Here is a 27,941-nt window from a genome sequence, read left to right on the forward strand (position 1 = left end):
ATGTTAGTCACTTTATTGAACGAACGATGTACGGATGTTATATTGACGAAGTATTTGATATACGAGATGTTTTCTGCAAAATATAATAGGGGCATGTACTTTTATCAATTCATAGTAACGATGACTCCTTGCCCTCGCACCGGCATTTGAGCTTTATACTGCAAAGGAAAAAAATGAATGGTTAATTACAGTAGGTAAATAAAGGTATATAATTGCAATAAATAACCGCAGGCACAATAGTAGCGTCTGAAGAGTCCAGTACTGTCCAAACCTGCGGTGATGTGCAGGTTAATATGAGGTAGCGGCTTGTGTTGCCAACAATTGTGGCTACATTACGGCGCACGTGAGATCAAAAATACTAGTGGTGGCTCAACTGTATCATTACCCTATTATCCTAGATACGGTCGCATGGAATGCCCGCGTTGAAGTTTGATAATTTAGCACCAATCAACGTACAAGTGACAATGAATTGTGTAAGGATATTTATTCAAAGCACAATAATAAAAACGCCTGTTTGTACTATATACTCTCGCCAAAATTCTTTCAGCAGTTACGGCACTGCAGTGGCGCCTGTGGACTGCACCGACGGCGATTTCCTCATGAAACTCGCCACATGAAAAAAAAAAAGGTTTTATTCCATGTGTAATTACATTCATACTCCTTTGACATAAATGTCTCTGAAGTTTTGGAGCAACACGAGGCATACAAGATTTCCGAATGAACGCCCACGTAGCAGCCGTCGTCACTTGATGTTCCTAAAAAAAAAGAAAAAGGAAACATGCGCAGTGAGTGATTGATACACTCTGTAGAAAAGTTTACAAATAGCGCACCCAGGTCTCCTTGCGCACCCAAAGTCAAAGCCCTTGCTTGCGTGATTTCGTGCTTCGTTTGCGTTCCTTTTGTACGTATAGAGGCGCAACGTCCCCTGGGTGCACAAAGCCTAGAATTCCCTATTGCATACAGTCGTCGATGAATGAATTTTGCGACACACCATGCCATTTGTTTAGAAGGCTTACTCTCGGTGTCAAAACTTTAAGGCACACGTGATCTAAATAAAAACAGAAAAGTTAAACCTGAAATATATTAAACCTGAAATCGAGCACGCAGCCTCGATTTCGTAGCCTTTTTTTTTTTTTTATCCTTAGAGCCGAATTCTCATGACCGCAGAGATTATCGATACGCCCAGAGGATGTGAACATAATGTACATCAGTGCTGCTTAATTAATCCCGGCACGCACACAAACGCCGTAGACGAGCTGGTAGAGGCGCGATTTGCGGCATATTTGTCACGTCACGGTAGTCTGCAGACTGAATCCTTACTCCATGGTTGAAGCTAGTCATGTGCATCCAGCTTTACTAAAGTGCAGATTTTGTACATGGCAAATCAGTTCGGTGGACGCCCTCCAGGTAGACAACAGATCATGAAAGGAAGAAAATTTTAATTCACGTGACTGTAGCGCGAATCCTAAAAAGGAAACCCACACGATTTTTTTTTTCGGAACGAGAATTTCGCACCTGCAGAAAAATTTGTTCTGCGGAATGAACCCGGAACCAACGCTTCTCCGGGGTGGTCGCTCTACTGTCTGAGCTAACAAGGAGGCTACCAGGTTGCAGTGCGAGGCCGACATATTCGACAACTCGATGCTTTGTAGATTCGTGCTTCAATCGGTTGTATCACAAGCGCTTTCCCCACTCATGGAACCTTTCTCCCACTTGCGGGCTTCTGCACAACCGATTTTACATATTCAGTGTCCGTTTGGTTCGAGTTGTCGATTAATTGGGTATCGCGCTTCAGTCTGCTAGCCCCCAGGTCAGCTGAGATGGTAAAGCGACTACCCGAGAAAGGCATTCGTCCCGGGTTTGATCGCCGGACCAGGAGGAATTTCCTCCCAACAGAAAATCTTTCTTTCTGAAAAAAAAAAGGACACACTTGTTTTCTTTGTGGCTTCACGCTGCTGTCCGTTGCGTGATAATTTTTTTTTCCATTCAGAGTTTGTACCTGTAGGCGACTGCATTTTGCTCTACAGTTTTTCTGGCTGCAAACTAAAAAGCTGCATGAAATTACGCTTTTACGCGGTACCCGCGTCCTAGAATCTTTTGATGATGACTGTTCTACAAGGGTCTGCTTTTCGTGATTTATAGAGCAGGAGATTCTAGGAAGATAATCGCGTAGATTCTCCACTTTAAAAGAGATGCCCCACAGTAACTGTAGAAAATTACTTGATTGGAACAGACTGCCTTAAAAAAATTCTGTTCTCTAATAATTGTTTTTTTTTTTCAAACGTCTTTACTTCTGCATTCGATAGGCAAAGCCTCGCGGCAGAAAAGGGGTGCTCTATGGGGCAGGGGTATGGGCACCGGTGCTCTCTTCTTCCTCGAGGTGGAGTGGACCCTAGGTCGGCTCTGCAAGGAGGCGGTCAGGCCCTTCCTTTTCCCTAAAAAATATTCGACTATCTGGCGTTGGATTCGTGAGCTATACTGTGTTGGACTACAATCACATATTTTGCATGTTTTCTTTTTCTTTTTTTAGCCCTAAACTTGCGCACAACCTAGAGAGACTGTGGATTTTACTTTGGCATGACTGTAATCCTTTAATTTTATTGTGAGTTCATTGAAGAAAGTTCGCCGCTAATACGTAGAAAGTTTGCCATCTCAAGGAAGTTAGCCATCTATTTTTCCCTACCACATACAAAGGGACAAGCTGTCCCTGGCTTCATCTTATAAATCTGTTGGCGTTTACCTTACAACGGTCCTGCCCTGATTTGATCACATCACTGCTGCCTGCATGAAAGCCTCAAAAACATTAGGGTATTTACGGTGCAACCTGTGTCATTATCTCTCTAATGTTCGCAAATTATCCTAGCTTTCGTCGGCCCACAACGTGAATGTGCCTCATCTGTTTGGTCCCCTTCCGCTCATTATCAAATCAACATGCTTGAAGCAGTTCAAAACTGAGTCGCCCGTTACATTTCAACGAAGTATGCCAATCAGTCAAGTGTGCCTCAGCTTAAACTCGACCATTCCCTTCAATCATTAGTCAATTGCCGTCAACTGTCTCTCACATATGCCTATTTCACAAGTACGTCTGCAGCAATAAAATATTCTCGTTGCACCTTGCACGTCACGCAGGCCGCCCATAATCACCTCAGCTTCACGTGCTTCCTTGGTAACACGAACGCTTTTAGCACATCCGCACTTCCACAAGCCATCCGCATTTGGAATGATCTTGCCGATGATATCGCTTCTGATCCTAACCTGAATACGTTTCGCCATAAGCTTGAGGTACATTTTCTTTTGCGGTAGCCCTGTAGCACAATTTAGTTAAGTTTTTGCTTTGTTAGTTTTGCGACGTTTTCCGTGTTCGTCTTCACTTGCAGTCAAACGCTCTATTAGTGCTTATTTCGCAAACGTATTATGTTGGGTTGCGTTTTCTTCTTTTCACAGGCATTGAAACCATCTTTTATATTTTGCAATTTACTTTGTTGCATTGCGTTGTCTTGTTCCCTTTTTTGTAACCCTGTTCCTTACGGGTTTGCTTCTACTTTCATTGAATTAACCCCCCTTACTCAATGTCCATGCACTGTAAGAAATTTTTAAATAAATCAATCAATAAACAAACTAAAGAGCTTTTACGTGACGTCATTGGAACACAATTGCGAACTAAGCGCAATTGTAGCGCGAGGCTCACCAGTATGCCTCTGCTGGTCGGTTGAAGCGGCGTAGCGGACCTATGTATCCCTTGTGTGGACGGGGATGTCTGCGAACAGTGTGGCGACGTCCTCGAAAGGCTGGTTCAGCCGTGCCGGATCCTGTGGTAAGCAGACAAGTGTAGGTTATCCACAGCGACACACTGTAAGCGAATAGTTGCCCGTAGAAATGTGCCATAGAATATTCCGTCTGCAGCATTATTTCTGATGATCGTCTTCACTCTGATGATCGCGTTCACTTGCTTGACCCTTGGACGCTGGATTGCTTCATATATGGAAACCGGTGTCTATGGTTCTTGCCGGATGCATCAAGGTGTTGGTTCGCCCTAAAGAATAAGCACCAGTAGTGATTTCGGCAAACGTAATTTTCGTAGATCTCCCAGTGAGTGAATTACATATCGCTCGAAATAGTGCCGCTGCTCAAACTCGTAGCTCTGGGATAATATACCATTCCAATTCCATTCTCTTTTGCTCACAGTCAGCGCATTAGACCAACGATCTAGCTTTGTAGGATATTTCTCGTTCGCGAATGGAGGATGGTGACGAAATGAAATCGATAGAAATGTTCGTCACTACATGAATGCCCCGTACCGTAGTGGTTGAATATTTGTATGGGCGACAAATATAACATAAAAGAAACCGCAGATATTATCATAAATCGTCAAGAAAACCCAACGAACAGACTGAGAGGAGCACCAAGATATTTGAGTGATACATAATTACTAAATAATTAATTATTTACCAATGCACTTTAATTACGCCCTCAAAGTTATTATGCATAGGGCTGAATTGCTTCAAACTCAACACTCCTTTAAACTGAATATTGAAAAATCAAATTCTAAAGGAAAAGCAATTATCGGCAGCAAGCGAGAGCCGAACAAATAACCTCCTACCATTGCCGCGTGAACTGCTCTGTACATTCAAGTGCAGATTGGTTTTCTTTCTCTATCGATTTAGTAAGTGCCGGTCAAACCTATGTCAGCCCATGCGTAATATCCATAATATTGCACGCCTCCTGTAGAACCTGACGGCTTCAGTCTACTTGCGACCCACAAGTTGAAGCAGTTTCGCACACAATGTATATATTGTGTGTCACGTGTTGAATGCTGTAAGCCGTGCACCCCTCCTACATTTGTACTGTGTGCTTCCAATGAGTTTGTGATTATGTCGCGGCCCGCGAGTTAATCAGTGCTAGATGCGACTGTTCTGAAGAGGTTAATTCTTTAAGAGGCAGTGGTAGAGCCTCCGAATAAGACAACATTGTTTGCTATTTGTGTGTCGTTGTGTATTTCACTGCCTTTTACTCTGAAATTAGACAGTGAGAAATTGGGGAGAGCATGAAACGAAATACACAGAACTGAAGAAAAAAAATACCTGTAATAAATAGAGCCAAACAAATGTAGTGACTAAAAAAAATTTGCTGCCAAAGAGGTCCTTCGTTGAGTTGTAAGATTGGCTGGTTCTCATGAGTGGTCGCTGCGTTCTGTTTGGAAAATTATTAATTGCGATAATGAGTAAACGTGCCTATCTGGTTTGCTTGTAAAGTGACGAGTACTCTTTATATTACGTTGTATAGGCTGCGCAATAGCACTCAGAGGGACATCGTGTTCAGTTGGATTCGAATACAAAACGTGCTACGCTGGATTACCGGAGCCATATGCGTCATGGTGTAGCGTTGTGGCTGCCACACCTGCAAGACAAAAAGAAGGGAAGAAAAAGTTCATAAGTTACAGCAAGAGAATTTAATTGTACAAAATAAGTTATACTTAAAACCACGAAAGAAGTACTACGTGAAAACTTGAACACTATGTCTTTATAGTAGCTGCTAAACAGAGACAAGAAGAAACACGAATTTTGTCAATCAGAAATCCCTATTTGTAACCACTTATATTGTTGTCCTAGTACACGGTCGCGGAGGTGATTGAAATCATGTGGAAAAAAAAATCCTCTGTGTAATTTGCCAAGAAACAATGGTGACAGGCAGAAAACAGTCAGTCGTAACCAGCCTGTTCGAAATACTTCCTTTAGAATCTTGCAATGTAAACTCCACCAACGGGAGTTCTAAAAAGAGTATTTGTGTTTTGCTTGTATGAAAGCAATTTTTTAGGAGCATTATTTCACATTAAAGCGTGCAGTAAAAGCAAAGTCAAACCACAGTCGAGAGTTGGGCGGAATACTATTTGGCTAAGGGATACATAAAGAAGGAAAAGGAAAAGTTGCTAAAATAATGTATTAAAGAAAAATTAAAGAACATTTATATTATTTTTCTTATTCTGGCCGGTGCTTGTTTAGCTCAATATAATCTGAAGATAGCTTGATACAAGTAGTTGACCTGGCTTTGAAAATTTACGGAGCACCCTGGCAGCAACAACAGAATCAAATCATGGGGCAGCACGTATGACTTTTTGTTTGGAGTAACTGTGGCGATGTTGCTTTATATTGCTCTAAGGAAGTACATTAGGGTGCAAGAAACCTGTGACTGTCTGGATTTAAATGCACACAAAGCCAATATATTAGGCTGGGTGTTTTTTTTAGAAGTGGTATTCTAGTTATGCAGAAAAGGTCAGTTACAAAGCCTGTGCCGTGTGCAAAGCCTCTGTAAGCTAAAATATGCACAATAAAAAGAAAGCAGGGTGGTGTCACAGCACTGAAGTTTCTGCACCGCGTTTCCATGACGTCATGAATTTTTATAGCGCTTGCTCTGCACTAATAAGTTCTTCATAAGAAAATACCGGTGATATTGCATATTGAGGTTACAAGACTCATGATAAAATAGTTTAAGATTATTAAGCGAAAGAAGTCGCGATTTCGCTCGAAAGGCGAAGCATCGATTGTAATAACAAATTACTAGACTGCCATAATAACTAAGCATAGTAGTTTTATGGGCAGCATGAACTTGTAAACACTCTCTCACTAAGTAAAGTAACAAGCATGGTGTCAGCGCGCACAGGCAAACATGCACACATCACACTCGATGACCGCGAACACGCTGTCAAAACGCTAGAGTGAGGAAGCGCTGCAGTAGCAGCTGACGAAGTGACCTACGTGCTATCTATCGCTCCAACGCAATACTGAGCGGTGAGAACAGAGTATACGCAAAGCTACGAACCGTCAGCCCACCCGTACTCTGCCCCCAACCCACCTAGACTCTGTGCCCGAAGCAGATCGCTTTCAAGATAAAGCCCGCGCGCGAGCGCGTGACCGCGCCATACGGAGTTGCTGCTGAAGCACTGCGCAGAGAAGCACTGCAGTGCCGAAGCACCGAGGTTGCTGCCCCCCCCCCCCCCCCCCACACCTCTTCTCCCCCCGGTTCTTTGCGCGCGCGAGATGGAGTCATGATCGTCAGCTCACTCTCGCAAGCTTTCACTCGCACATACAGCATACGGTGCGCGGCGACGGTGTTACCGCCCTTGGACTTTATGCGGCGACGGAACACACGGAAGATCATGTGGTTGGAGTGTCCTATTCTTTGATTGCTATCGCAATAAAAGAAAACGACATATGTACCTATTTACGCTTATATTTAAGTTTTTTTGTATATATTTTGTGCAGTTGATAACAGTCATTTAACCATCACGAGGTCTACTTGCCTTAGTTAAATAAAGATTCTTCACAATTTCTAAACTTGCTTACGCAATGAAATAATAATTTTGGCTGTGACATATTTGTTTTTCGAACCAACGCGTCCGCTGCATCCGCTTTCCTGATGAGAGATAGAATGTCAGCCGGTTCATGGCAGGCGTGTCACAGCGACAATGAATTGCTGGCACCTTCCTACCGTAGAGTTGCAGTATCTGATTCGTCATAGTTCCTTTTAATGGTTCTAGTCATGTTTGCTTAAACGGTGCATTATGGCGCGGTTTAGTCCATTACTTCTTTACTAGTTCCTGTCATCTACAAGTAATCGTTTGACACGTCTCAGAAGAGATGCACTGTTACGACAATTTTCCGTGTAGGTGTTGAATTACAACAAACGGCGCGACAGGGCTGGCAGTGTACTTATAGTACATACGATATATTTGTTTCACGGGTATTCGGATACTGAAAATTCAATCGAATAAGAATAATCGAGCAAGACAGCCACCAATTATGGAATTGGTTATTGACTATTTTGCCAATTGCAAATAACGTTAACATGAAGTTTAAGCGCAGTTCATTCGGTAAAAAGGAAATAAGGAAGAAAAGTTAGGCTTGTAGAAATATATTTGATGCGTGCGTGTAATAGAAGTTACAACCAGAGGTCAGAAAAAAATAAGGTAAATTAAACACAACTGGTTGCAAGTAAAAGGTGAACCACGATAATGACATGGAAACGAGGAGACAGCAAGTCTCCGCAGAGCAAGTCACCGCAATACACGTGCAATGCGTGAGTGCTGTCGTGTGGTATCGTGTTCTTTGAAGGAGAGAAGTGTGATGCTACAGCACGGCCCATTGTACAGAATAAATGCAAACACGGACCGACTGGCCGAATCATAAATCAAAACAAATTTCTATGTAGGCAGCCTAAATGAGAGTCACGCCTAATTTAATTACTCGAAAGTATTGAGCGGAAGCTACGTGCCCTGTGCGTCCCCTCGGGAACTGGTACCTCTGCGTCACAACTGCGGAATTTTTCTGAAGCAGAATAATTCGGGACACTCAGAACATTCATTACTTGCAAAAAAAAAAAAGTTGGTGGAAATAGAACGAGAGTGGTGCATCAGAAATTGATATAATGTTGCAGAAAGCCCGTGCAAACGCGTATGTAAAAAAAACGAACTGTGTTCATGTGAGTGCGGCGTTTTCGGGGAGGCCATGAAAACCACAAGGACGATGCAAAACCAGGACGTCCCTCAACTACGTGCGAAGACGAAAACATCGGCCATGTGCATCCTGTTGTGCTCAGTGAACATTGTATTAACTTCAGAATTGTACCAGAAGCAATTGGTTTGTGAAAGCTGTTCGTTCACCAAACTTTCACTAAAACTACGAAAATTAAAAAGGGTGTTTGCAGCAAGATGGAGCCCAAACTATAAACTCCGGAGACAAATGTGTGACGAGCCGAATGTTGCATTGACTAAAAAACTTGAGAAGGCCGCAATGAATTCTTGAAGTAGGTCGTAATTGGTGACGAAACCTGAATTTTCGAATACGACATCGAACTGAAAACGCACAGCAGGAATTGGAAAAAATCGCTGCTAAATCGCTGCTAAATCGCTGCTAAAACGCTTAACAGAAGAGGACTTCTAGGAGCGCTTCCAACAAATGAAGAAGAGGTGAAACAAGTGTACTAACAAGTGTACTAGATTAGTTACTAACATGAAGATGTTTGAAGATGACCACCTAAATGTGTTTGAAAGTTAGCAAAATTATTTTTTAACGTTCCGCACGAACTTTTGAGACAGGCCTGATACATTTAACTAAGACGCGGCTTACATGTAACGGTCGCTTAAAAGCCGACTGCAACGAAATTTCACTCGCACTAAATTGACTATAAATTGAAAGAGCGTAGGTTAGGGCGTGTTGGTATTCTATAAGTGAGGTATTTTAGCTCACGAAAAGGGACGAAAGACAGTGGTAAGACGCGGACACTGTCTTTCGTCCCTTTTCGCGCGCTAAAAAACCTCAGTTATGACTATAAATGCCGTGCGTGTACTCTGAAAGTAATCTTGGCAAAGCCGTAGGGCTAGTAATTGCCTAATTTTGTCATTAGCCGCTATTAAATAGAGCCCATGTAGACGAAGCGTGCGCCTGGCGGCAAATCGGTAGCGATGCGGATATGACGAATATTGAAGAGCCGTACGCAACTGCTGATCTCTCAGTTGCGACGCCTAGGCAGCCAGGCGCATTACTCGTTCATCATTTGCAAGTTTGCGGGCGTCTCTCTCGGCGTGCGTTCTCCTGTTGCGCTCGCGGTTTGAGCTATTGCAAAAATGCCGATGCGTTGCGTGGCCGTCGGGTGCTCGAATACGTACTGGAACACGAGCAATAGCTGTGCAGTACACAACGCTGAGTAGAGGAAGGCCGAACGCACCTTACCACTCCCAGCTGTCAGAGCGAAACCGTGCGTCCCGGCGCAGCAGGCAATTGCTACGCGGACCATCCAGCGCGTACAAAGCATGTCGACTACTGCAGCTGCAGAAGCTACATTTAAACAGCACAGTCACTTACCATCGAGATCTGCTTGGCAAACGCTTTCTCGTTGTTGACTGCAGGTACTATGTGCCGCGATTGCGCACGAAAACTAAGGTAACGTTCAAAGGGCGACATTATCAAGCCATCATTTCCAGTAGTGCATCATCTTCAATTTATTTGTTGCGTCTCTACATCGGACGCGTCGATGTAGACGAACGAAATCCTTTCTGCCACAGCGCCAGAAACGAGCAGGAACCGCATGCTGCATTTGTCACGAAGGAGAACGCGAAGCGGTGGCCATGGTGATCACACCGTGGCCACCAACAAGCCATGCAAGAATGCAATGCCGCCAGAGCGAAGTACGCGAAGCTTCATCACGGCCGTAGTCCGGCCTGTCTGGCCGTGAGTTTAGGCACACTTAGCACCAAGCCCCTCCAGCCAGGCCGTGCCAAGCCTCAGCTACTCCTTTACTACAGATGGCGGTAGTTGTCTAATCGGTCGACGAGTCCGCCGCTTCCAGCGTGCTATCCAGACGCCGCTGAAGTCGAATACGCCATGCCGCGGACGCTAACGCAGCTAAAATTTTACCCTGCGCTTTAAACGTGACCCACAGCAGCGCGGCGATCAGCTGTTGCCGCAGTGCTAGCGGACAAGTGCGCGGCGGGCGAGCAAGCGCAACACGATCGCTTCAGTGAATCCGAAGAGCATGCTGCTGGTCAGCCAAACTAGCGCGCGATGCACCCTGTTCCAGCTGCTTCGGTATGCGACAGGAGTTATATTCCCGCGCCAGCCTCTAGACTCTAGAGCGTCTAATTTTCGCCAATTTAACATAACTAAGCCACGGTTAGATCGCCGTTCGCGTTAAGCCGTACCACACCGCTTAGCGTGGTTACCCCAATGCGCTCTTGGAGCCGAGGCAAAACACATGGAAACCCTGCTGTTGAACGCAGACAACCAGATATGGAAAACCGGCAGGCCTCGGGCAATACTTCGCATTAAAAGAACATCGCAGGCGCGCAACGGCGTTATGACTGCGCACGAAGCAACTCACCAAGTATACCATCTCTGTGGCTAGCAGACAGGCGGGACCTGTTCGCTGATACACCGGAACAGAACACAAGTAAGGAAAGCCATAGATTGCTCTGGATGAGGCATTGGGAAAGCAGAAAGTGCAGGCGCTGCTTTTACACATTCTTCACTGTACGTCACATCCGCCGGGCGATAATGGTGGCGTTTTTTCCGGTTTCGGTAAAAAAAAAATCTATTTTTGCGAGCTCGTTCTGACGCATTGACCTGTATTTCAGGCGTAGAAGTTTGCACAGAGGCTGCTGCATGTCTGAATTAATTGAAGATAAGCTTGTTTGTGCGGTCGAAAATGTCGGTACAGTTGGCCTTTCGTCTATTAGTCTATGCCCACGTTGGAGCCATCACTCAAACCCAAGCACGTCGAAATTGCTGAGCGCTTGAGTTAAAAGGGGAGCGACGACGCTGCGTCTTCTTTTAAGCAATCACCGCCCCCCCCCCCCCCTCTAACTCCCGGTCACCAGTGCAGTGCGCTTGAGGAGTCTTGGCTGAGAGACAGTTACTTCAAGGAACAGATGAACGCTATTTCACCCGCCGTAGTTGCTTAGTGTCTATGGTGTGGGGCTGCTGAGCACGAGGTCGCGGGATTGAATCCCGGCGATGGCCGCTGCATTTCGATGGAGGCGAAATGCGAAAACACCCGTGTACTTAGATTCAGGTGCACGTTAAAGAACCCCAGATGGTACAAATTTATGGAGTCACACTACGGCGTGCCTCATAATCAGATCGTCGTTTTGGCGCGTAAGACCCCATAATTTCATTCAATCCACTGCCTTGAGCTCAAATCTAAGAATCTCTTCCACCCCACTTCTCCTAACAGGTCGTCGGCGGGCCAAACCGTATAATTGAGGCGTCCTAGCACCGCAGAGTATATATATATATATATATATATATATATATATATATATATATATATATATTCTTGTAATCCCTGATGAAGATCGTCCACTGGTCGAAACTATTGAAATTAAATACATGCTCTGTTTACCTTGTAGCACGGCTCACGTTCTATACGTTTGAAAGGTAGCCGGAAGAATTTGTTTACCTGTATGTATACATATCTATACAGATAAATAATAAAACTGTTCTATTAACGTGACTGCTCTTAATTGTCAATATTCGCTTGAAATGTCTCGACGCGAGAGGCCTCCACACGGTACTCTTACTTGTTCCCGACGATGTGCCGGCCGTGGCGACGATGAAGACAATGATCACGATGACGATGATGCCGATGACGGCAGCGAATATGAGCAGCGCCATGGTGTTAGTGTCGTCCTCGCTCGACATGGTCTTCTTGCTGCAACAATCGCATACCCGACCTATATGGACATGGACGCTGCAGCGCGTTAACGGGTAAAGACTGGTTAACAAAGGTCGCCGCACCTGTGCGACATGTGCGCCACATATCAAAGAAACAATATGATTTGGATGGTAATTGGAATTATTTGAGAGCGCCTTCTTTCTTTACTTTATTTTTATTTGGAGTGCTGACATAGAAAACACAGCTACATGTGATCATAAAACGCGAATCGCACGCGCACTCTGACTGAGCACTTCGTGTTGCTCAATTTGTTGCTAGTACAATCAGATACCCTACTCATAGCGGTGGCCACCGGCCAGTTTGTAGTCACTGTCATTCACAAAATATCAGGGTTAGGAACTCTTTTGGCTCATGCCGCAATTGTATTCATCAAAACGAAAGCTAAACGGCAGTTGTCATTTCGCCACCTTGGGCTCTCTGACTATAAAGAACACGAAACGGCACCCAGACGCCTGAATCAAGAAAATCAGAACCGTGTGCTTGTGTGCTTTAAAAAGTATGACATTTCACAACACAATGACGAGGTCAAGGCCGACTTGAAGAAAGGGTTGTACTTCGGAATGGCCTGATCATGTCAACGCGGCCTCCCGTGTTGATCTGAAGAAAATGTCGTCCAGCAAGTAGGCCAAAATGTAAGCGCGTTAAGACGCAGACATATTAGGATTACTCATTAGTAACGCTATTTGGGTGCAAAGAAACCACGTAACATGTGGTTATTATTTTCCTCTCATTGCCCTAAGCGCATGCTGGTCGCCATAGAACTGTTCACAATGGAACAGAATGAAAAGATCCCTGTTCTCGTCCGAAAGAGAAAGCAGTTATTGCGAAAGCAAAATATTAGACAGTTATACGCAATGAGGTTAGTAGTTTTATCAGCTGTCCAATCTTCTGCAAACATTAGCTTAATAACTAAATTAATGAGCACGGTGCCAAGCGCGCGCAAGGCAAACACGAACACATCTCACTCAATGACCGCGGACACGAGCGGCACTTCCGGCGAGCGAATTACCCTTCGTGCTTCCTCTAGCTTCAACGCGAACAAGGCGCTCGAGAGCACAGCGCACGCGAAGCCAACAGCTACTAGTCTGTTAGTCTTCGAACCCATAACGGATCTTCTCCCGGATATAGGACGCGTCCGGCCGCGCTCAGCTGCCCTAAAACCCCCCATACACGTTCTCGCCGACCAGGTTAAGTAACGCCAACCTCCCCTCCTCCTCCACGCTCCTTCCTCGCTCACCCCTTCTGGCGTCAAGCGGAACTTGCGTATCCCAGCTTCTCAGTTAGGCGGAAGCGACGTCACTTGTGCATAGAGGTGCGAGCGTGCAGCAAACGAAAATTCGGGAACCGGAAATTCTGGAAGCGGTACGATCGGAAACGGAAACCCCGGAAGCGGAAAATGTGGAAGCGGAACTGGTATGGGCGACGAATCACGGAACAGCGGCGCACAACAAAGGTTGGCCCTACTTAGCAAAAGCGGCGTTGACGCGTGGATGGAGGGGTTTTAAGCTGCTCCACACATGGCTGCGGTCGGAGAGTAGCGGAGACGCACGTTACTTTGTCCCCCTTTTCGCCCCCTCCCTCCTAACGCACGCACATCAGAAGAAGGAACAGTGCAGAATCCGAGGCCCTTCTGTGCGCGCCTTTACTAGAATGCCCTTGTAAGGCGCACCCGTGGGCTAGCTAAAGATTCGGCCAGCTGTACATAGCCCCGGTTGTACAGCGTACTTCAAGTGTAAATTTTGTTTCGTACCTCAACGATTCGAAAGCCATGTTGCTTGGACCACCTTCCATGGTGGCTTAGTGACTATGGCGTTGCGCTTCTAAGCACCACGCCGTGGTATCAAATCACAGCCGCGGCGAACGCGTTTCGACGATGGCGACGTGCAATATAGCCCGTGTACAGTGCATTGCGTGCAGTTACCTGGGCGGCTAAAGGTTAAAGAACCACATGTGGTCAAAATTGATCCGGAGACCCCCACTAAGTTGTAACCAGGTGGTAGTTTGGGCACAAAAACAGCAGAATTTAATTTTAACGTCTCTTGCAGTATTGCTTATTAGGCTACGGGCAGTAGATCTTTATGGCTTCATGAGACTGTAAAATGGAATTGTCTTGCATTACAACGCCAGAAAGCAAAGATAAAGCTCACTGATAACGAGAATACTCGTCGGCTCAATCACTAATTGTTTTTTACGCCTGATGCATCTTAAGCATTATGATCATGTTCCAACTCAGCTATAGTTCCTGATATTACTGACGAAGTGATTCACCGGCATCGCACTAGAGGTACAGGTAATATTCGAGAGTACCGCGTGTGAACGAAGAATCTGGGCGTGTGACCCAGCGTGTCCAGCGATTTACGTCAAATGCCTCCCCCCCCCCCCCCCCCCCCATCACGCGAAATTAAATGGTAAGCAAAAAAAATAAATGTGCCATAATCAGTACAATATAATAAAGCGAACGCGTGCCTCGACTGCGTTCAGGTCATCCTGAAGAAAATCATTAGAAATTTTCAGCTTGACAGCAAATGTATTACCCTTTGTACAATACCGGGTTACTATACAAACATACCTGGTTAAAAGACATTTTAGCAGCTGCTTGGTGTCACTATATTGCAGTACATTATTTAACCAGAAAGAACATAGAGGTATTTATTGCAGTGACGTACCATACTGTCTAACAGCTAATCTGAAGTGTTGGTAGTGACACAACCGTTCATTTTATTAACCATTGTGTCACTTTTATTGACAATTATGTCACATTTCTTAAAAAAAAATAAAACAATATCAATTGTTTTATATTGTTTGGCAAGCACAATAGGGACCAGAAAAATGTTTCAAGCGTGTTGTAGTCATACAAAGCTTCATAATATGCCGCGACTCGCATTGCTGCTGAAACATGGAAAAATTTCGGGCTGCAATAAATGCAAAGTGGCGCGAGGAATTTGGAACGGGAGTAGTCGTGCCGGCCCCAAAGTTCTCAAAAACAGTTTTTTTTTAATAAGAGATGTTGTCGGGGCTCGGAGTTACCCAAAAGTCGATGGGTCAATTGCGATTGAGGATCCACGGTAAGAGCACAAATTAAGCAGTGCAGGGTGACATTGCTTGGGCTTGTTTTGATGTCGGGGAAGGGCAAAACAAAACTGGTTTGCAAGAAAGTGTGAGGAATATGCATGCACGGCTGCACATGGCCGGCTTTTACGGCTTTACGTCTAATCTGAACCCGCAAATGGCATTATCTAATTATCTAAATATCTGGAAATATCTAAACCGTAAATTGATAAAGGTATTTGCGGTTTTAGATGCAAATGGGCGGCTAAAGTGCACAAAGATCTGTACCTCCAACGCGTAGATACGGAATGGACGAAAAAACAAATAAGGTTGGGAACTAAATACATGGGAATTGACATACACTTGTAATTGGAAGTTTAAATATACAAGAGGTAGTTATGAAAAAGAGAATAAAATAAGAAGACAAGGTAATTTCGACTCATATGAATGAAACAGAAAAGGAAGCCATCACGGAGATATACAAATATGGGGAGAAGGAAATCACTAGGGAAAAGTTATGCAGATCCCACGCTCCGTGGGAATCGATGTAAGCGAAATTTTATGAGGTGGATGCTTTGGCTGACGATAATTAGAGGTGATGTTGACGACTAAAGTTTAATTTCTTCAATGTTTTGTCTAACACGAGAGTGGCGAGTTGATTTTAAGCATTACCTTGCGTGTACCACTGCTGTTTGTTTGCGTAGTACACAGAGCACACAAGAAGAGGTGTTTTCTTGAGGCGTTGTTGTTTGCCATATCTTATAATCTACAAGAGGATTGACCATAGCCATTGCCTCACATGGCACATCGCATTGTAGCAGAAGTGTTAAACCTGAATTGGATAATGCGGCTGTACATGCCGAAACCACAATCAGATTATGAGGCACGCCGTAGTGGAGGACTCCGAATTAATTTTCACACCGTTATGTTCTTTAACATGTCCCAAAATCTTAGTGCACGTGCGTCTGAATAGGTCAAGCGAGTTAGGTCACTATTTGCCACCGCCCCGTTTCCAAGGAGATGCCATTAAAAATCTTCATCATCAGCATTATCATCAACTGCGGTATGTGGCTCCGGCAGCCCGGTATTCTGTAAAAGGCATGTCGTTTAGGGACAAGCTAGACCTTTCGATTGGTACAGACGTGCAATGCAACCTTTCTCATTCATAGGAAACAGCGAGTGGCCACGCTGAATCGGCACACCCATACTCCAGGAAGGCGGAATTATGCTTTTAATTGTTTCTAGTGTCACGGCCATAATATTTAGAGCCCTCGAATAGGTTCCCCAAACCATCAATGGGTGGGTGAGGGTTTGAAGCAGCTAGAAGATTGATGACTGACTGACTTAGGACACTCACGGCTCTAGGGCAGAGTGCGATGGCACCGCGCTTGACTGCCGTTCACGTCCTTCGGGCATGGCATCCGAAGGAGAGGGCTCCCTTGCTTCCTGCTTAGGGTTTCCTACTCGTGATTCTGACGGCGCCGCCTGGATTGGCTGCAACGCTGCTTCGACCATCGCTTCGTCCACGATAGGTCCAAAACCTGCGATGGCGTCTGGTGCCGGGTGACCCGTACCTGCTACGGCCTGCTGGCCCTGTTCGTCGACAGCTGTGTTGGAAGCGGCATTACGGGAGGCACCTTCAGCAGCATCAATGCTCTTTTTCTTCTTCTTCTTGGGCTGCTGCTGTTGACCGTCGGCAAATGGAAAGCCGGCACCGAAAATCCTGAGCAGAGCGAAGAACAAAACAAGAGAACCGAGCACTTCGATGTACTTCACTAGCCCTCATACCTCAATAGTTTTATGCGTTCCATCACATATCGCACCCAAGCTATACGCTGTGGTTCAATGACGCTTCACGGAGCGCTTACCCTGTTATAGAGTGATCTCTATTTCATCCTCATCTCTCGAGCTTTGCCTGCTTCTGTTATCACGTGACAGCTTATCCCAACAACGGCACTATTACAGCGCCTTCCTTCAGAAAACATGTATTTTTTTCATTAAATAGGGTCGCAATCAATCAACGAAACGAGTTTCTCTTGAACAAACAGATGTTGATATTAGCATACGTGAGATGCCATGGCCACATAAAATAGAGAATACAAAAGGAATAAGTCAAGAAAGAATGCAACAGTTTTTTTTTTCATTTCGCCACATAATAGGCTTACAGAATATCTGCTTGCTGAATGTCGGCAGACCCGTTATGGTGCCTCAGCGGCTGTGGAGTTCTGCTGCTACATGCAAGGTGCCTCAAGCGGCCAGTCGCGCGGCAACATTGCGTGCATTTGCGGGCTCCTTTCACGCTCGGAAAAACGCTTTTATGTAGCACGTGTTGAGCAACAGAAAGCTGTATCGGGATTTTTTATGTCGCTCTACAATTTTCTCATTGACATTTTTTAGCTAATTATAATATTATAGAAGCTGAATAATTATTTGTGACTCATTATCTAACTAGGCGGAGTGAAAAAGAAATAGTTTTTAAGTATCTCAAAGCGACGGCCAATAACATTACATTTGTTCTGTCCAGCTACGTGGCATTCGCATATTTTTAAAGTCTGGCTAAAGTTAGCTGGGAAACCTTGTATATGTATTATATATGACATGTATCGGCATATATGAAGTATACTCTCATAAGTTCGAATGTGAATGTTAATTTATAATGCTTGTAATATATTGCCTGCGAAAATTGTGTATATATGCTTTATAAAAGACAGAATCCCCAAAGCTTTGTATTTGTAAACAGTGCACTAGTTTGCCAGCAGCCCTTGCTAATGTCTTATTTATCTTGATTGGTCAGTTCTTGCTGTTACGAATAGCGTGCGCTCACTAAGTGGTTTCTTATTATTGACTCGAGGCCTGTTCAATTGTCCTTAAGAACGGTTGCCAGTGAATCGTGTTCTTGAACACATCAGTTACGAGGGTATCCGAAGACTGGCAAACAGCAGTTCTGTATGAACGGAAAGCTTCATTATTTCTGTCAGATATCCCGTATTCACAGAAAGCTCTCAAGCTGGAATTATTCGTAAGATGAAATTCTAGCCAGTGCTGCATTGACATAATATTAGAGGAGGGGGCGGAGGCAATGGCAACGGCAAATATGAACGAGAAGCTTTGTGAACTCGGTCCTATGTTCGCAAAACATCTTGTACGCGGATGTCCGTGATTCATCGTCGTATCGCTAGCCACCCCGTCATCAGGAGAACCACAATATCGAGTGGAAGTCTCTCTAAAAAAAAGCCGCTGAGCCAGGACACCTGCCTAGGAAAATGTGTTCATCAATGCAAGCGATTGCCACGCAGTTGTCATTTCGCATCCCTCAGTTAAACTTGAACCGCAAGCAGAGAGAGCGAGACTCACTGATCTGTTCCTGCACCGAACGGCGGCAATTTCATGCCAGGCGGCATCGGGATCACCAGCACGTCCTGACCATCCGGACCGGAAACGAGGCCCGCCATGGCGGGCGGTATCACGGCCGGCATCCCCGGGGCACTCTGCCTGCCGGCTTCTCCCTGGGAGCTCTTCGACTTGGCCGACTTCGTCGATCGCTTGCTCCTGTTCTTCTTCGGCGCAGACAGCATCTCCTGTATCATGGGAAGCATGGGTACCTGCTGCTGGATGACTGGAAGCGCTCCCCCTGCGCTAGACAGTACGTTCGGGCCGGACACGCCACTCTGCATCCCGATGCCCGGAGGTCCCTGAGCCCCGGTGAAGATGTTGATTCGGGTGCTGACACCCGCGGTCGTTTTCTTCTTGGACTTTGCCCGGTCCGTGTCGCTCTCGTCTCCGTCCGAGCTCGTGGAGCTTTCATACTCCCTCTGCTTCTTCTTTTTCTTCTTCTTCTTTCTTTTCTCCTTCCTGGACTTCCTGGTGCCCTCGTCGTCCTCTTCCTCCTCGGTCCCCAAGTCGGCCTCGCCTTTCCCGCCCGTTATGTTCTGCTTGGACGACACGTTCACGGCGACATTATGACCGGGATCTGTTTCTCTCTTCACGGACACGTCGTTCCGCATCGCGTTTGTCTGGGGGAAGGAGGAAAAGAAAAGTTCAGCCGACAAGACGATTCGCGCTACGAAGTGCAATGCACTGCGTAATACGTTATGTACAAACTTGCCACAGCGCACAAACTTACTTAATTTACTTCGCAACGAACATCTTTAGTAACAAAATGCATAGCGTTTTTCTTTTTTTGAAAACAGCGCAAATGCGTGTTATAACGTTTACAAGTCACCGGGAGGTCATTAGTAGTACACAAAAACTATTTCAAGCAAGAAAACTTCTGACAATCCACCACAAAGCTCCGAATTCAAACTAAGATACTTACCTACCCACCTCATCATCATCATAATCATCATCAGCGTGGTTACACCCACTGCAGGGCAAAGGCCTCTCCCATACTTCTCCAACAACCCCTTTCATGTACTAATTGTGGCCATGTTGTCCCTGAAAACTTCTTAATTTCATCCGCCCACCTAACTTTCTGCCGCCCCCTGCTACGCTTCGCTTCCCTTGGAATCCAGTCCGTAACCCTTAATGACCATCGGTTATCTTCCCTCTTCATTAAATGTCCGGCCCATGCCCATTTCTTTTTCTTGATTTCAACTATTATCTCATTTACTCGCGTTTGTTTCCTCACCCAATCTGCTTTTTTCTTATCCCTTAACTTTACACCCATCATTCTTCTTTATATAGCCCATTGCGTCGTCCTCAATTTAAGTAGAACACTTTTCGTAAGCCTCCAGGTTTCTGCCCCGTACGTGAGTGCTGGTAAGACACAGCTGTTGTACACTTTTCTCTTGAGGGATAATGGCAACCTGCTGTTCATGATCTGAGAATGCCTGCCAAAATCACCCCAGCTCATTCTTATTCTTCTGATTATTTCCGTCTCATGATCCGGATCTGCGGTCACTACCTGTCCTAAGTAGATGTATTCCCTCACAACTTCCAGTGCATCGCTACCTATCGTAAACTGCTGTTCTCTTCTGAGACTGTTAAACATTACTTTAGTTTTCTGCAGATTAATTTTTAGACCCACCCTTCTGTTTTGCCTCTACAGGTGAGTGAGCATGCATTGCAATTGGTCCCCGGATTTACTAAGCAAGGCAATATCATCAGCGAATGGCAAGTTACTAAGGTATTCTCCATTAACTATTATCCCCAATTCTTCCCACTCCAGGTCTCTGAATACCTCCTTTAAACACGCTGTGAAGAGCATTGGAGAGATCGTACCTCCCTACCTGACGCCCTACCTGACGCCTTTTGTTGCTTTCTTAATGGAGGACTACGGTGGCTGTGGAGCCGCTATAGATATATTTCAGTATTTTTACATATGGCTCGTCTACCCTCTAATTCCGTAATGCCTCCATGAATGCTGAGGTTTAGATTGAATCAAATGCTTTTTCATAATCAATGAAAACTATATATAAGGGTTGTTTATATTCCGCACATTTCTCTATCACCTGATTGATAGTGTGAATATGGTCTATTGTTCAGTAGCCTTTATGGAATCCTGCCTGGTCGTTTGGTTGACAGAAGTCTAAGGTGTTCCTGATTCTATTTGCGAGTACAGTAGCCTTTATGGAATCCTGCCTGGTCGTTTGGTTGACAGAAGTCTAAGGTGTTCCTGATTCTATTTGCGAGTACCATAGTAAATACTTTGTAGGCAACGGACAGTAAGCTGATCGGTCTATAATTTTTCAGGTCTTTGGTGTCCCCTTTCTAATGGATTAGGATTATGTTAGCGTTCTTCCAAGATTCCGGTACGACCGAGGTCATTAGGCATTCTGTATACAGGGTGGCCAGTTTTTCTAGAACAATGTGCCCACCATCCTTCAACAAATCTGCTGTTACCTGATCCTCCCCAGCTGCCTTCCCCCTTTGCATAGCTCCCAAGGCGTTCTTTACCTCTTCCGGCGTTACCTGTGGGATTTCGAATTCCTCTAGACTATTCTCTCTCACATTATCTTCGTGGGTGCCAGTGTTACTGTATAAATCTTTATAGAACTCCTCAGCCACTTGAACTATCTCATCGATATTAGTAATGATATTGCCGGCTTTGTCTCTTAACACATACATCTGATTCTTGCCTACTCCTAGCTTCTTCTTCCCTGCTTTTAGTCTTCCTCCGTTCCTGAGAGCATGTTCAATTCTATCCATATTATACTTCCTTATGTCAGCTGTCTTACGCTTGTTGATTAACTTAGAAAGTTCTGCCAGTTCTATTCTAGCTGTAGGATTAGAGGCTTTCATACATTGGCGTTTCTTGATCAGATCTTTCGTCTCCTGCGATAGCTTACTGGTTTCCTGTCTAACGGCGTTACCACCGACTTCTATTGCGCACTCCTTAATGATGCCCATGAGATTGTCGTTCATTGCTTCAACGCTAAGGTCCTCTTTCTGAGTTAAAGCCGAGTACCTGTTCTGTAGCTTGATCCGAAATTCCTCTAGTTTCCCTCTCACCGCTAACTCATTGATTGGCTTCGGATGTACCAGTTTCTTCCGTTCCCTCCTCAAGTCTAGACTAATTCGAGTTCTTACCATCCTATGGTCACTGCAGCGCACCTTGCCGAGCACGTCCACATCTTGTATGATGTCAGGGTTAGGGCAGAGTATGAAGTCTATTTCATTTCTAGTCTCGCCGTTCGGGCTCCTCCACGTCCACTTTCGGCTATCCCGCTTGCGGAAGAAGGTATTCATTATGCGCATATTATTCTGTTCTGCAAACTCTACTAATAATTCTCTCGTGCTATTCCTAGAGCCTATGCTATATTCCCCCACTGACTTGTCTCGAGCTTGCTTCTTGCCTACCTTGACATTGAAGTAGCCCATCAGTATAGTGTATTTTGTTTTGACTTTACCCATCGCCGATTCCACGTCCTCATAGAAGCTTTCGACTTCCAGGTCATCATGACTGGATGTAGAGGCGTAGAACTGTACGACCTTCAATCTGTACCTCTTATTAAGTTTCACAACAAGACCTGCCACTCTCTCGTTAATGCTATAGAATTCCTGGGTGTTACCAGCTATATCCTTATCAATCAGGAATCCGACTCCTAGTTCTCGTCTCTCCGCTAAGCCTCGGTAGCACAGGACGTGCCCGCTTTTTAGCACTGTATATGCTTCTTTTATCCTCCTAACCTCACTGAGCCCTATTATATCCCATTTACTACCCTCTGATTCCTCTAATAACACTGCTAGACTCGCCTCACTAGATAACGCTCTAACGTTAAACGTTGCCAGGTTCAGATTCCAATGGTGGCCTGTCCGGACCCACCTAGTTTATAATAGATAAGAACAAGAATCACTTCCACGTATTAGGTTTGTAAACAGGAATAAGGTGCCTCAGAAAGGCTGGCCAACGTTTCGATAGGAGGACCTATCTTGGTCAAAGCCTTTGACGAAGATAGGTCCTCCTATCGAAATGTTGGCCAGCCTTTCTGAGGCACCTTATCCCTGTTTACAAACTTTATACTACCGTGTGCTATTCCATCTGTCAGCCCCTTTCTGGATTTTGGACTTCCACGTATTAGAATATGGTCGTCATATACGCGTTGGCTTCCAGAAGTGGTGCTAGCCTTTGGGTGTCCGCTAAGCACACTATTTCAGTATAGTGCTTGGTTTAAATTTCACAGTTGTACCATGTATCATAAGAAGAATCGATAAAATGTAATTGATACTCTTTTTGATTAACTACTTCGACATTCTTCCCCAAGCCGATAATTAGGCCTCACCGGTAAACCTACCTGAATAAGCGGAACAGCGCTGTTTCTCAAAGGCAATATAAATTTTTTATGTGTTTTTAATTAAAGGAATCAATGCAGTTAATTACGCTCGTGTGATTAACTTTTCCGGTGCACCTGCGTAATAATTGGTTGTGGAAATCGATGCTCCCAGGGTAGTCACTACTTGTTCGAATTTCTTTTTTTTAGCTATTGACAATTTTATGTTTGTATTCCAGCAATAATGTAATCTTAATCATGTCCTGAAAAAATATGTTTCCGTGGCAGTACACAATTAATACGGCGTTGTCAGCTTTGCAGCATCACGTTCAGTCACCGGAAGAAGTACACAAGGCTCCAATTGATCAAACGTATCTGACTGTGTCTTCCATGTCGGAATGAAAATACCCAGATCCGTGTTCACAATGAAACAGGGGGAAAAACGAAGAAAGATAAACTTGCGCTGTCACGAGGTCGCGGGATCGAATCCCGGCCACGGCGGCCGCATTTCGATGGAGGCGAAATGCGAAAACACTCGTGTACTTAGATTTAGGTGCACGTTAAAGAACCCCAGGTGGTCGAAATTTCCGGAGTCCTCCACTACGGCGTGCCTCATAATCAGAAAGTGGTTTTGGCACGTAAAACCCCATAATTTAATTTTTTTTAAACTTGCGCTGTAATCGCTTGTAAGAGTAAATGCCAGCCAATTCTCACGCCCCACATATTATCAGTGAACGCGACATGTCACAGGCAAACAGCCCTAGTGAACGAAAATTTTAGTAACTTAGTGCGATGGGTACCGCTTCATTACCATCGTAATCACCGGCGTCTTTTGGTGGGTCCGGAAAAATACCGTTCGCAAAGGTGTTTCACCCTAGCAAATCAGACTGTTTCTCTGCCGAACCTGGTTGCATTAAAGTAACTATAGCTTCGCACAAACACCTCAGGGGCGCATCATACACCCTCTCAATGACGCTTGATATTTCGATGGGCATCTTAGCAAGCACGTGCGTAAAATGCACGTAAAGCGGTACATTTATTTTACGCATTCTCATAATTAACACGCATTTTCTGGCAACTCGTATGCATGCATATTCACGTATATACCGATAATCAATAAACCTAGCCAATTATTTCCACTCTTGAAGATCTACAGGTGTTCCAATGGCGCACAGCTGTAATGTAGCGAACGAAGCGCCGTTGCATTGCGGCTAGAAAATCGCGCTAGTTGTGTTCAGTGGCGAACGTACGTTCGCCATGAGGTCGTGTTTCGGCCATGCAAACAACCAGCATGCTTGCCACGCTGTGTGTCGTCGACGCACCGACAGTGGCCCTCAGCAGAAAATTCGCAGAAATGCGTTCGAGCAGATTTGGACTTGATTCGCGCGTGGAAAACATAGGTTTCCTTCATTCACGGCATCAAAAACACGCTTCCGCAAAAAGCGGTACTCAGTGCTTAAAGAGGAGTGTTATTTCCACACTGACGATTAAGGTTTTGTGTTCAGCACAATTTTATACGACTGTTGGTTGCATAACCTTTTTTATTTTAGCTCGACGAAACCTTTTCGAGACCACCTGTGACAGATAGCGTCGTCGAACCCTTCCACAAGCACTCACAAAAGACGCAATAATTATGTGCACTTGAAATCAGAACGCCGAGGAAGTTATTACAAAGATTTACAAACAACATTTTTGTTCCACATTAGGGCTCATATTGAAATAGCGTTAACAAAGTAGAACAGAGGTGAAGTCCTGTATGCTTAAGGCTTACACCCACTCGGCCGACACGACACCAATTTCGGTCTGCCGAAAACATTTTCACCTTAGTGTCGGCGCCACGGTCACACTGCGCCGACGCCAAGCTCTCCGCCTACCGTCGGCAGATCGTCGGCGTCGGTACAGTATGACAGAGGCGACCGAAATCGGTGTCGTGTCGGCCGAGTGGGAGTAAGCCTTTACCAGTAACTGCGGGACTAGCACCCCTTCCAGCCTTTAAGTGTGCTGTGAAATGCATTGGCGTTCCAGCTAACAGATTCCCAAAAGCATTCGTGACGTAGTTTGGAAATGAGTTTAACTCGAATGGCGAGGCATTTTTTAGTAAATTCTGGGAAGGAATATATCGAATGTCATCATATATTTGCTAAGTAAACACGACCTCACACTGCTCGGTACTGCTCCGCTTCAAGTAAGCAGCTAAAACATGTGCCCTTAAGTAAATATTTAGAAAGTTCATTAGTGAATACGTTCTTGTTCTCTGCCAGAAAATTGCGATTTCTTGCACGAGAACCGTCCGCCTCTTCGTTTAATCCTTTGGAACAAAATTTACTGCTCTATGCAATATAATAAATTTGCAATGCAACTATGCAACTATATAAATTTTATTATAAAAAAAGAGGAATGACGGAGCACATGTACGAGCATTTCTTGAGGCATTGTGGATAGTGGCATTTCGCATCAAATTTCCTTCAAATTTTCTCACATTTAGACTCAGCAGAGTGAATAACGAGCCACCTAGTTGGTAGGACACCGTAAAAACCGAGCAAAAGCATCACGAATATCTCTCGCAAAAGACAAAACAAATACAGAGGTTCCAGAAGCAATGCATATTATATCTAGCGAAGACAATTTCGTTAACCCACCGTCCCTGTATTCAACAGATGCTAAAGTGGCACCTGACACCAAAGAAGGCGAACTGCTAAAAAAAAGAAGGCATATATATGAGCACTGATACAATTGTGCGTCTTTGTTTAACCTATCTTTCTTCTATTTCTCGAAACGCTGCCCCCCTCCCCTCCCTTCATCTTCTATCACCTCCGGTGAGTCTCGTCGGAAAAATGAGCAGCTGCTAATCTGCGCTCACTGCATCATTGGATGCTCCTTCGTATTCTGTGCGTCTGTTGATAATTCTTAGCGCAGTTTTCGCATTATTCTCGCATTTCCTTTTTTATTCCGACTAGATTTTGCATTGGCGAGAAGCAGGAAGCGAGTGCCAGCAATCTAACAATCGTTCTTCTTCATAACCATACGCATGCGGTAGAGGTTTATGCACGTGTATCCACAATATATTGACCTGCAGAAGATTTTTTAAGCGTAACCAGAGAGACTTCAACGCGAACATTGAGCAGCTAGCTCGAACCGCCAGCTTCCTGCAACCACTTGCAGTATCAATGTCCATTTGTCGCGCAGATGTATTTATGCTCCTTTGGGTACTAGCGATTGGCGCTAGAATAACTCTATGGTGATCACGGAACATCGGCAGCACTCAGCTGCCTTCAAGAAGGTTCAGAGTTCAAGCTACCACATTCCATCGGAAGCGCAAAGGTATACCAAGGCTCCGCTCTGTGCATGGCTTATAGTTTATGCACGGGGAAACATTTTATTGTGTTGATATCTAGGTCGCTTGTGAGAAAGTCTAGGACATTTATCTCCTTCAACAGTGCATGTCGCGATGCATTAGAAAATTCGAACCAATGCGCTAGCGGTGCGGTAAATGAGCACCGATATGTATACGGCCTGCGAGACATCCTTGAGGTTCCACGAACTCAACCCTTAGTGCGGAAATGGCGCTGCAAGCTTACGGTCATTGCTCCGAATAGAGAGAAAATCAGTACTCACTCTTCGCGTCCGGCTGGAGAAACGTGTGTCGCAAAGCACCAACTGGAATACTAGACCGCGAAAAAAAAATTAAATATAGTATTACTCAAAAAACGCTCGCGCTTACCTTGCGTTTAGCGTATCTCCTGCTTCCAATCCGGCGCTCACGCTTTCGTCAACTTCGTCGTCAAGATATGTCCACAAGATCGCACAAAAATCGGTTGAAGAAAACTGCTTTTATTTTATGACGTTAAGGATCTATAGGTTTTCAATTTTTCTGTAAGTGCACTTTAAACGTGAATACCGAAAGTTGAAGTTGAAAGTCTAAGGAAAATGGAACCCTTTCCTTGCAGCCAGATAGACACAGAAGAAGACTGCACCTTGCATCGATGTTGTGGTTGTTGTTGTTGTTGTTGTTGTTGTTGTTGTCCTGAGTGGCCGTGGCACATACCCACAGTGGGGGATCAGCCATGAATTGGGTGGTTCAATCAGGTGCAAAAAATAATAATAAGCGAGACAACAATTTGAACATTGGAGATGTTACCCTAATCTTTTGATCCAAGAGATTGAAACTCTGAATACAAAATTTTAAGCCTCCTTTTCTTTCACCAAAATGGAATCTGAATTGTTTTATATTTATTTATTTATTGGTTTGATTTATTGTTACTGCAATCACCATTACAGGGGTTTTAGCAGGGTGGGTTACAAAGTAAAAGAAAATGGAACATAATGGCACACAGAAACACGCCGTGGTTAGAAAATCTGCATAAAACCGGCACATTATTGTAAAAATAACAGTACTACAAAGAGAGGAAGAGGACATAAAATCAAGCTGAAAAAGCTGTACGCTATATTTCAGTCATCCAAAGAGAAACGATAGGATAGGATAGGGATAACTTTAATAAAGTGCCGGCAACGACGGTTTAACGCGTCGTGACGCTGGCCAAGCGTCGACCCGGGGTTATACCCTACTCTGCACTACCCCAGTTGGGTCCGTTTGTAGTGGATCATGAGGCTTGTGCTTTTCGAGCGCACCCCGGGTCTGCTGGACGGCCCATAGTTATGAGTCCTTGTCTGCAGACTGCAGTGCACCTTGAAGTTCGGGCGGGTAAGTCCTGGAGGTAGCTGCCATCGGGAACCTGGCACAGTCCCACATGATGTGCCATTGGTCCGCCGGACCCGCTGCACAAACGCCGCACAGCCCACTCGGATAGAGCTCTGGGTGAAGCACGTGCAGCATTGCGGGGGCGAGGAGTGACGCGGTCTGTATTTGCCTTAGGATGACGGCCTCCTCCCGACTGAGTGCCGGGTGGGGAGGCGGCATTGTCCGTCGAGCTAAGCGGTAACACTTGGTTACTTCGGCAT

General features: G+C 45.0%; 1 protein-coding gene across 1 annotated transcript; it reads right to left on the bottom strand.

The window, feature by feature from the left end:
• Positions 1 to 616: 616 nt before the first annotated feature.
• On the bottom strand, positions 617 to 26,729 carry LOC126522536 (uncharacterized). The gene is made up of 7 exons (XM_055066460.2): positions 26,598 to 26,729; positions 18,628 to 19,286; positions 16,631 to 16,996; positions 12,071 to 12,201; positions 5,356 to 5,397; positions 3,689 to 3,809; positions 617 to 755 (listed from the first exon to the last, which is right to left on the bottom strand). Exons 2-7 carry the CDS (start codon positions 19,275 to 19,277, stop codon positions 743 to 745), a joined length of 1,323 nt encoding a protein of 440 aa, XP_054922435.2. The 5' UTR covers positions 19,278 to 19,286; positions 26,598 to 26,729; the 3' UTR covers positions 617 to 742.
• Positions 26,730 to 27,941: the final 1,212 nt, after the last annotated feature.

This window comes from Dermacentor andersoni, chromosome 6, assembly GCF_023375885.2.
Source record: "Dermacentor andersoni chromosome 6, qqDerAnde1_hic_scaffold, whole genome shotgun sequence".
Taxonomy (NCBI): domain Eukaryota; kingdom Metazoa; phylum Arthropoda; class Arachnida; order Ixodida; family Ixodidae; genus Dermacentor; species Dermacentor andersoni.